Here is an 11,118-nt window from a genome sequence, read left to right as displayed (position 1 = left end):
CAGAATTTGGTTGCTACCCACATTAAGCTGTTAATTGAACATACTTACGAGTTCTGCAAATCAAGACAGCTTCCTGTCAAAGCCTTTGATTTCCCACCTGAGGCAAAAGGTAAGATCCTATTGCTGAAGACACCGTTTGCTGCTGACACAGAGCATGGAGAGACCTGGCTGGAATCCAGAAGAAATCCAGTCCTCAGACAGTTAGCCTATCTACTGCTGGAAAGCGCTACATGAGCTAGTGGGGGAAAGTGGCCAACAACGGTCTGAACAACCAGAGGTCTACGATACTCAGAAGCAAACACCCTGATAGGATGTACATGCCAGTGTAGTAATGGCACACAGCCTTGGTGGGTAACCAATAGCTTTGTGAATGGCTAAGAGATCTACTCAGTGCAAGGGAAGCAAAGATTATGCTCTTCAGTGTGAAGTTTTCACTAGTCTTTGGCTAAAAGAGGGGTTACTTACATCAATTTTTCCCTAAATTAATAATGCTTATCCCATTTAAACTATACTTACTTCACTCTCCACTGGAGGACCTGTTCTTCTTTTTCATAAGACAGAGAAACTCAAGGAGATAAACTACCCCTCACATTTTAGCCAAGCCACAGCTGAAACCACAGAGGAATTGGGGAGATGAGCATGAGTGCTGCTTCCATGCTGAACCTGATAATCAGTGCCAGGGGGCAGAAGACAGACCCTAAGGATACTCAACACTGACCAAAGCAGAGAGCCGGAGGCTCCTAAGAGCTCATCACTTAAGTAGACTTAAAACTCAACCATCATGGCTCAGGGAATTTTGTGGAAGAGGAAGTGCAAAGACTGTAAGAGCCACAGGTTGAGACATCATGCCCAGAGGCATTCCCCCCAACCCCAAGAAAATAACTGACTGCTGCTCCTACAATGCATAAAACACAACCCCAGAGGGAATACATACAACCCTATTGAGGGGCCCCAGCGCAATGGGGGCAGGGACAAGGGTAACCAACACATGCTGTATCCATATAAAAATGTTGTTAATAATAACAATAAAAAAGTTTTTCAGTCTTACAGAAAAAATGGTTGCTGAAACACATGAGGAAATTTAGACCTCTAAAGAGACATGAGAAGATAAAAAAATCTTCTTTATGACAAATAGTCAAAATATCAAAACAGTAAAGCAAAGAAACTCTGTTAAAAGCCACAAGGCAAAATGTGGCTCATCTCTAAAGGCAAACACATCAGCATAACAATAGATCTCTCAGCAGTAACCTTAAAATTAGGAAATCACAGAACAATATATTTTAATTCCTAAAAGTAAATAATTTCTCATCAACATTGCTGTACTTTAAAAGGTTATATTTTATGATTGATGGAGAAGTAAGAAACTTTCAAGTTAGACACAAAGTAAGGCAATTCATGATTGCCAAGCCAGCACTGTGGAAAATACCTAAAGGAATACTACATATAGAGAAAGAAGAAAGATCTAATTTACAAGATCACAGAAAAGAATAGATCTCAGGAGAGGCATAAATAAGTAAAGAGCTATGAAGGACTTGATCATGCCTGACACAGCAAACCACAGAACCTCAAACACTAATAGGGGAAGCAATATGAACCTCCTAAAAAGCAGCCTCAAGAGGCCAAAAGCCACACAGTGAGGTTTCTAGCAGCTATGGTCCCACTTCTCCATACCAACTTTACTGTTGCAGTCAGGTTTGCACTCCTGGCAGAAATGACCTGACCAAGAGCAGCTTGTGGGAAAATGGATTTATTTTTGCTTAAAGACTTGAGGGGAAGTTCCATGATGGCAGGGGAAAATGATGGCATGAGCAGAGGGTGGACATCACCTCCTTGCCAACATCAGGTGGACAACAGTGACAAGATAGTGTGCCAAACACTGGCATGTGGAAGCTGGCTATAACACCCATAAGCCCTCTCCAACCAATATACAGCCTCCAGGAGGCTTTCATTCCCAAATGGCCATCAGCTGGGGACCTAGCATTCAGAATACCTAAGTTTATGGGGGACATCTGAATCAAACCACCACAGTATATTCACCCTATCCTCATAAATTTAGATAGAGTAACAGTGGGGGATTGGTGCTCAGTATATTGAAGGATGTGACAGGTAGGCACATTATTCAGGGTGTGAGAATGTATGGCTCATGTGTTTTCTCATGCAAGGTGACCCACCACAGAGGGGCCTTTCAGTAACAAGTAGAGAGTAGGATGTGCCTTTCCTGATTTTTCCCTCTAGTTCTCCCAGGGCTTGCTTTAATGGGTTCATATATAAGGTACCGTGATAATCTAACCATCAATCATAGATTATGTCTGGATACAATAGAATAGATTTCACATCATGACCATCATGGCAAGATCATGGATAATTGTTCAAAGTTTACCAGTATCAACTGACACTCAATCACAGTATGTCATTATGTTCCCAGAATACCAGCCAGGCACACTGAAATTATAACACACATAGAACAACACACAGGAGAAAGTAATTTATTCTTGGTATATGAGGTCATACATTTTGTATGGCCACTTGTCTGCTTTTATGACTAAGCTTCTACTGTAATACAATCTGGGGGCTTACTGGATGCCTAATCGAGTTAATGTCTTCCTGATACTGTAGTACATTTCTGTTGCAGTTAGGTTCACATTGCTGGAAGAACTCACCTGACCAAGAGCAGCTTGTGGGACAAAAAGGCTTATTTTGGCCTACAGTCTTGAGGGTAAGCTCCAAGATGGCAGGGAAAAATGATGGCATGAACAGAGGGTGGACACTCCCCCCCACCCGGCCAACATCAGATGGACAACAGTAACAGGAGAGTGTGTCCAACACTGGCAAGGGGAAACTGGCTATAACACCCATAAACCTGTCCCCCCCCCCCAAATACACTGCCTCCAGGAGCCTTTAATTTCCAGATGCCATCAGCTGGGAAGAGTAGCATTCAGATTAAACCACCACAATTACCATACATATGCTGGCTCATGACAACACCTGTTTCTTATCTCAGAGTTTCTGGATGTCAGAAATCCAGACACGACAGCATAGTTGGGTCTCTGCTCAGTCTCTGAAGGCTGAAATCGTGTTTTTGCCAAGGATATAACACACTCTGGAGGCTGTAGGGTGACTGAGTTTCTATGTTCATTTGGATTCATTTCCAGGATGTTGTAAGATTGAGGCTCCATGTTGCTGCTGTCAGCTGGACTCTATCAGTTTCTTGAGGTGTCCACAATCTCTGGACTGTGGTCCCCTTCAAAGCCAACGATGGCTGTCCTTTTTATACTTCAGATCTCTGTCTCACCTTCACTTATCTTCTGCCCCCTTCCTTCTGATGACCCTTCTGCTGCTTATAAAGTAATCACTCACTTAATTCAATTGCACCTGAAAGTCAATCATTCTATTTTAAGGTCAGTTGATAAATAATCATGGTTATATCTGCAAAGCAGTGCTTGACTTGTAGATTTGGGAGGTTTGTTCTTGACTGAATAACCAGGGGATGGGAATTTTGGAAGCAACAACTTTAGATTTTTGCCTGTTATATTTAGTCACTGCCAGGTTATGAGATTTTTTTTCTAATGTGGTAATTGTTATAGTTATTTTTATGTATTAACTTGACTGAACTATGGAATACCTAAACATATGGGCAAGCATCATTCTGGATGTATCTGGATGTTTTTGGATGAAAAACATTACTATTAGTGTTGTCAGACTGAGTACAACAGATCCCTCCTTCCCACATGTGGATAGACCTTGTTCCAAGAAGTTGAAGGTCTGAACAGAACAAAAAGGCTAACCCTCCCTGGGGGAAAGGTGGCTCTTCTCACCTACTATGCAGTTGAAAGCTGTAGAGATAGGATAGTTGTTCTAGGCAGTATATCATCCCTCAAATATGTCCCTGTCTGGATGCCTACAACATGTGGATATTACCTTACATGGAAAAAAAATCTTGGCAGATGTGACTAAAGGAACAGACCTTAATAGGGAAACATTATTCTAGATTATCAGTGAGGGTTCAGCTAATTACATGAGTTCTAGGAGAATTTTTCATTGTTGGGTCAGAGAAGTGAGAAGAGGACAGATTTGAAGGTTATGACTCCACTTACCACTGCCTCTAATAGTTATGTCTAAGGTTTTGACATTGTAACATTGTCATATATGAAGTTTACAACTGAAAGCCTCTCAAAAGAGCTACAAATAAAAAATCACAAAGCAGGCCTGGAGAAGTTACTCAGTGGTTAAGGTACTTGCCTGTAAAGCCTAAGGAGCCAGATTCAATTCCCCAGTACCCATGTAAAGCCAGTGGAACATGCATCTGGAGTTTGTTTGCAGTGGCTAGAGGCCCTGGTGTGCCCCTCAAATAAATAAAAAAAAAAAAAATCACAAAGCATCTCTTAATGTATTAAGTAAAGTTTACTATTTTCTTTTAGGCCACATTCACAGCATTTTGGCTGCATGTTGCCTGTAGGTTGTGGGTTGAATATCCCAGAGTTAGAAATGACCCTTGGCTGAGAGATAGCAAGTGAACAGGGACTTTGTCTGTACAAATGCAAAGAGATTCATGCTGAACTTCAGACCTACATATCTGTAGCATGATAAATTTATGTTGTTTAAAGTCACTGACTCTGCAGTAAATTTTAAGAACAGCAATGGAAAACCAATATAGCAGTTTGCTATGAAAGATACATAACCATCAGTAACATAGTCTAGATGGGTTGTGCTGATGTGACATGAACTTTTTAGAAGCAACTGGATTTCATCTTCTAATAAAAACAAGACTGAACTGAGAATGCTTATTGCTTTGAATTATGGTTTAAAGAAGAACAAGCTACAATTTTGATTCAATTGACACACATCATTAATAAAACATGAGATTGATTCCTTAACTTTCTTATACATACCACAGTGTGTTTGAGGAAGGAAGAATTCAGTGTCATAATTTTATAAAACGATATTCCAGGTGAAGTAGAGGGGCTATATTTGCAGATATGATAGTAAATGGACAAGAATGCACCTTGCTTCAGAAGTCCGTTTGTACTTGTAACGTGAGTATGGTGGTTCTCATCCTTCCCAGATATGATGTCAAATAAATGAATCTCTCCAGATAACAGTTTCCTAATTCATGGTGTGGGAATCATACATACCTTAAACCTTGCCCTTGAAATGAATGGACATTTTCCTGCAAATCTTATACTGTCATCACCATGCACAAGTACTGTATAAACCCTGTAAGGCAATGGACTTTTTGGGTACTTTCTACCAGAAATGGAAGAAGGTATGGTAGCAAAGATATTGCAGATCAGAGAGAGTTGGGTGGGTGCGGGAGGCAAGAGGCACAGGTGGAAACATAGCAAGGAGTGCAACTGCCCAGAGCTGCAGAAGAGGTGCAGGACGCCTCAGAGACGGAGACCCATGTGGAGAGACCACCACACAGTCCAGAGAGTTGAGCACAATACCACTGGCACACATGAGAGGCAGGGGTCCAGGGCGGGGTACTGTGGGCAGCCTTGCTTTTCAGCGTCAGCTTGGGAACTTTTGGCATGTGCTCATTGAGCTGTCAGGATATGTGAATTCAGTTTAGAGGTGGGGTGGTTTGAATGTAGAATGTCCCCCCACAGCCTCAGGTGTTTGTGATTAGGCCCCAGTGGTGGAGCCTTGCAGGAAGAACTGTGTCCGCGGGGGGCGGAGTCGAGGTTGATTAGGCCAGCCCTCTGGGGGTGCAGCGTTGGCTCACTCAACCCACCTCCCCGGCTTGTGCGGAAGCTGTGATGTCTAATCTGTGCTCTACCAGGCTTTCCCCACCACGATGAAGCTTCCCCATGGAAACTATAAGCCGGAAATAAATCCTTTCCTCCCATAAGGTGCTTTTGGTTAGATGTTTTGTCCTAGCAATGACAGGAAGGGAACTGCAGCCGAAAGAAAGAGCTTTGGATCTTTCGGCCACAGCTGAGACATGGGTGATTCCAGCGACCTGCATGTCCGGACCAAGAACGGCGGCGGGGTGTTGGTGGTGGTGGGTGAGGCGCCGAGGAAGGTGCAACTGAGCCCTGGGCCTGTAGGTGGTGAATGGGGTCGCGCGCACCGTCACTCCCTGACGTTTTCTCTTGAGCGTTTCCACTTAAGTGAATCAGCTCCTTCCCGTGGCTTCTGGAATTCTTTTTTTTTTTTTTTTTTTAAATTTTTTAAAATTTATTTATTTGAGAGCGACAGACACAGAGAGAAAGACAGATAGAGGGAGAGAGAGAGAATGGGCGCGCCAGGGCTTCCAGCCTCTGCAAACGAACTCCAGACGCGTGCGCCCCCTTGTGCATCTGGCTAACGTGGGACCTGGGGAACCGAGCCTCGAACCGGGGTCCTTAGGCTTCACAGGCAAGCGCTTAACCGCTACGCCATCTCCCCAGCCCTGGAATTCTTTAGGTAGAAGGAACGCGTGCAAGTTAAAACGGAACGAGGACTTGTGCATGCAGAAACTGAATCGGTACAACCCATCCAAGCTGAGCCGGCACGACCTGCGGGCTGCAGCGGTCACTAAGGCTCCGGGAGACCCGCTCTCGCGAGATGTGGGCGGGGCTCCCTGACCTCGCGAGATGTGGGCGGGGCTCCCCGACCTCACGAGATGTGGGCGGGGCTCCCCGCGGCGCGCTGCGTGTGCGCCGTAGCTGCCCCGAGGGCGTCCACCATGCCTGGCAAGTGTGACGCGTTGAGGCAAGATGAGCTGCGTAAAAAGCTATACCAGACCTTCAAGCATCGGGGCATACTGGATACGCTTAAGACCCAGCTCCGGAAGCAGCTGATTCGTGAGTTGATGCACCCGGTGCTGAGTGGAGAGGTGACACCGAGGCCCATCTCGGTGGAAGGGAGTGCTCTCCTCGTAGGTGCTTCTAACTCTTTAGTGGCAGATCACTTGCAGAGATGTGGCTATGAATATTCGCTTTCAGTTTTCTTTCCGGAAAGCGGTTTGGCAAGAGACAAGGTATTTACTATGCAGGATCTATTACAACTCATTAGAATCAGCCCTTCATCTGGTCTCTACAAATCACTGATTTCAGGATTTAATGAAGAAAACCAAAAAGGGTTTCTTATGTGTTTCTTAAAAGCACTGGCAGAATATCAAGACAGAGGGAGTTGTGATATGGAAACGCAGACGAGCCCGACATTTCCAGGCACAGCCTCTCTTGCTGAGAAGTTTCAGCTTATTGATGATGAATTTGCAGATGCCCGTCTTCAGCGTCCTAAGCTAGAATCATTCGAAGCAAAGTTAATTGATTATAAGAGAGAAATACAAGAGCAACTGCAGGTAGAAATGAATCAAAAATTGCAGTATTTTAGGGAAGTGGAAATATCAAAGGTGAAGAAGGAGGAGAAAAAGAAGTATGAAAAAGAATTAGCTGAGTTCCGGAATGAATTTGAGAGAACTTACCAAGCAAAAATGGAAGCTCTCCTTTCTCAGGAAAAGAGTGCCCTGGAAAGCATTAAAAAGCAGCAAGAGAGTGGATCAAAAGAAACTTATGCTCAAAGACAGATTCTGCTGAAAGATATAGATTTGCTTAGAGGTAGAGAAGCAGAGCTGAAGGAAAGAATTGAAGCATTCGAACTGACCAAGAAGCTGCAAGAAGAAAAAATAAAAAGCATGACGGAGGAGCTCAGGAGACGGGAGCAGAGTCTCCACAGCACTGAAGAGAACTATGATCAGAAGCTCAAAAATGAACTTCTGAAGTATAAACTTGAACTAAAGGATGACTATGTGGCTAGAACTAATAGGCTGCTGGAGGATGAAAGGAAGCATAAAGAAAAAACTATTCATTTGCAAGAGGAGCTCATAGTTCTTAATTCAAAAAAGGAAGAAATCAGTAAATCTGTAAATCATATCAAAGAAGCCGAGTTGGAGCTAGAGACAGTCAAAGCCCAGTTTTTGACAATGACAAAGCAAAATCACTTCCTGAATGAAAAGATGAAAGAAATGAGTGATTACTCACTGCTGAAGGAAAAGAATGTGGAGCTTCAGGCCCAAAATAAGTTACTTAAGCAGCAATTAGAAGAGAGTAGGGATGAAAACTTGCGCCTCCTAGAACGTCTGGCTCGACCCCCTCCTGAGCTTTTGGTTTTGCAGAAAAAGTTACAGCAAGCAGAAAGTGCTATTGCGCTTGAGCGTGAGCAGTTTGAAGCTCTGCAAAAGCAGCTGCACAGCGAAATCGAACATTCCACACAGCTCAAGGCCCAGGTAGTAGAGTATGATGCTTCTGTAAAGAGTTTAACTCTCCAAATCGCTGACTTAAAATTACAATTGAAACAAACTCAGACAGCCCTAGAGAATGAAGTGTTCTACAATCGAAGCGGCAAGATGGTGCCTCACAGTGATGATACCAGCAGAAATGTCTTGACTAGTCCCCCTGAACAGAACAAGGTTATGGCTTGTGCAGTTACATCAGGGATCACAGGTTATGACAACGTAGGCATAGAGGGCAGTTCCCCAGACTCTAACCTTGAGTTTATAGCCTATACTAAGGCCAAAGTAAAAGAGCTAGAGCAAGAGGCTGAACGCTTAGAAAAGGCTTTCATAAATTGCCATCAAAGAGTTACACAGAACCCCAGTGTGAGCCTACTACCAATGAAGAGTCAACCACTAGGAGCTCTCCAAAATATCACATCCAGTTCTATGGATAGACATATTTTTGTGGAGGGCACAGTGGTCTCTGAGAAGACACTTGTGGGCATGTTTAAGGAGGAAAACAGTGACATGTCCAAAGCACTGACGGGTGGCATGGCTTGGCGACCATGCTGGAGCTCTTCCTCTGCTCACCTCTTCTCCACTCACCTTTCAAAATCGAGAAGAAGCCTTGATAATGAAATGCATCTAGAAGGTCTGGGTAGGTCGCATGCTTTTGCTCCCTCCAGTGTTTGTCCTGACACAAAAACAGCCCACCTGTCATCTGCTGTGACTAGGCACAGCTTCTCTGGCTCTTCCCTCCCCAGCCGTCTGGAGCAAAATGCCAGTCTTTATCACAGACAAACTGAAACTAAAGACAGAAGTAAATTTTTGAATGTGGAAAAGCAAACTTTTAAGGACAAAGACGCTGACCCATCTTTTGAATGGAACAGGCCAAAGCAGTTTGAAGCAGAAGGGCTCCACCCTGCTGGTGACATGCCTGTCATGGATGCTGTCACAGCTGCTGTGCCCACCAGACCTATCCCGTGTGAATACCCACGTTATGTTCAGAACCAAACTGGGGAACACAAGGAAGAGCAACTGTGGGCACCCCATGTGAAAGATCAAAGGCAGAGCGAAGAGCAAAGGCAGAGTGACCAGCAGGAAGCTCTAGAGAGGGAAAGAAGGGAGCTGCAAAGACTGGGTCAGGAAAGGAGAGTGATCGAAGAATCACTGGAGATTGAAATGAAAGAAGAAATAGAAAAGGGTGCTCAAGAAAAGAAAGACACATCTGCCCACGACGAAAGTGCTTTAGAGAAATACATGAAGCTCATTGAGCAGAGAAAAGGCCGAAGTTCACAAAAGACAGACCAAGAATGCTCTGTGGTGGACACACCGACACTGAGTGACAAGCATGAAAGTTCTCCAGGTTTTTCTCATGAAGAACCAGATGACATTTGGTAATCACATTCGCTGTCCAGCTTCTTACATGCAGTGAGAAGTCATGTATCATGTAACCTGTGTTTATCTGTAATCAGAGTATTCAATAAAAACTTTAAAAAAAGATTCACGGGCATAACGTTTTGTGCTGTTTTCTCTTTCTGAGGTTCTTTTTGTTAGATGAGTTTAATTCTTTTCTTTCTCCGTGGACGTTTCATGACCCCATCATGTCTCTACTCTGGCAGAGCAAATTGGTTTCTCGGGTTGGGGGTGTAGTTCAGTAGTAGAGCCTTGACCTAGCATTCCTGAAGCTCAGGTTTGATCCCTGACACTGGAAAAAAGTGAATTATAACAGTTTTCATGCTTTGTATAAAGTTTGGCTACTGTGAGGGAGGCCAAAATATTATTGGCAAGAACGGTCAACAGCCTTGAGGGGAAATATTTAACAACTGAATAGTTATAGAATTTGTGATCCAAAGTACAAAGTAAATATCTCTGTATTCATGCTGACAGGAATTATTAAATAATAAGTAAATAGACCAATCTGTGCTGGGAAATACCATTTTATGTTCTTCTGTTGATAAGGAAGTGAGACATAACTTTCAAATCCAGAACCTCAGTGTGGACATGAGGAAACTTCAGATAAACTGAGGTTGAAGATGCTTATTTACTTATTTCTTAAAAAATATTTTTATTTATTTAAGAGAGAGAGAAGAAAGAAGAGGGAGTTAGAAAGGAGAGGGAGGAGTGAGGGAGAAAGAGGGAGAGACAGAAGGAGAGAGTGACAGGGTGAGTGAAGGAGAAAGATGGACATGTTCAGGGAGATGGAGACATGCTCACCCACACACCTTGCATGTTGCCTTGGAAGGTTGTGGGGATGTGTTCTGATGTCACACATCTTCGTTTGCATTTCCCTCTCCAGTTCTCCTTTCATACTAGGTTGCTCTGTGACATCACTGCCTGAGGATCTGCCTAAGGTGCTGAGCCCAAGAGTGCCAAAATACTGCTTTATAAACAAGTTCATAGACACATTGGAAGACAAGGATGAGAAATTCTACAAAAAGCACAAAAGAGAAAGGATAAAATAATGCAGAATTTCAAAAAGATAGAACAAAAGAAGGTTACAAGATAAAAAATTTTAAAGTAATTTCCCATTGCAGAAACTTGCAGGTACAGACTGTACTGAGTTCCCAGTGCAGTGAACAAGACACATCCCTAGACATGTCACTTAGAACATTCAAGTTATTAAGGATAAAGCAAAACAATCTTACATTTTTCTTAAGAATAAAATGTGACCTACAGATAAAGCACAAGTCTGGTGTTACATTTTTCATCAGCAATGTAGAATGTTAGAAGATAAGTGTAGAGATTACTTTAAAAGTCTATTGAGGGGTTGGGAAGATGGCTCAGTGGATAAGAGTGTTGCTCATTCTTGAGTTTGCTCCTCAATACCAATGTAAAACAGCCATGCATGTCTAATACCTGTAACCCCAGCTCTGAGGGGGTTGAGGGAGGGTCGTCACTGAGGCTTGGTGGTCAGCTAA

At 43.4% G+C, this 11,118-nt stretch overlaps 1 protein-coding gene across 1 annotated transcript; it reads left to right on the top strand.

The window, feature by feature from the left end:
- Window positions 1-6,667: 6,667 nt before the first annotated feature.
- On the top strand, window positions 6,668-9,598 carry LOC101612744 (oral-facial-digital syndrome 1 protein homolog). Its single transcript, XM_045148702.1, has one exon. It carries the CDS (start codon window positions 6,668-6,670, stop codon window positions 9,596-9,598), a length of 2,931 nt encoding a protein of 976 aa, XP_045004637.1.
- Window positions 9,599-11,118: the final 1,520 nt, after the last annotated feature.

The sequence above is a fragment of the Jaculus jaculus genome, chromosome 5 (genome assembly GCF_020740685.1).
Source record: "Jaculus jaculus isolate mJacJac1 chromosome 5, mJacJac1.mat.Y.cur, whole genome shotgun sequence".
NCBI lineage: Eukaryota > Metazoa > Chordata > Mammalia > Rodentia > Dipodidae > Jaculus > Jaculus jaculus.
Note: the sequence above shows the minus strand (reverse complement) of the source record. Positions and strands in the feature narration are given on the sequence as shown.

Bases quoted from the DNA above. Each gene is read 5' to 3' on its own strand.
- LOC101612744 (XM_045148702.1), top strand. From the start codon at position 6,668: ATGCCTGGCAAGTGTGACGCGTTGAGGCAAGATGAGCTGCGTAAAAAG.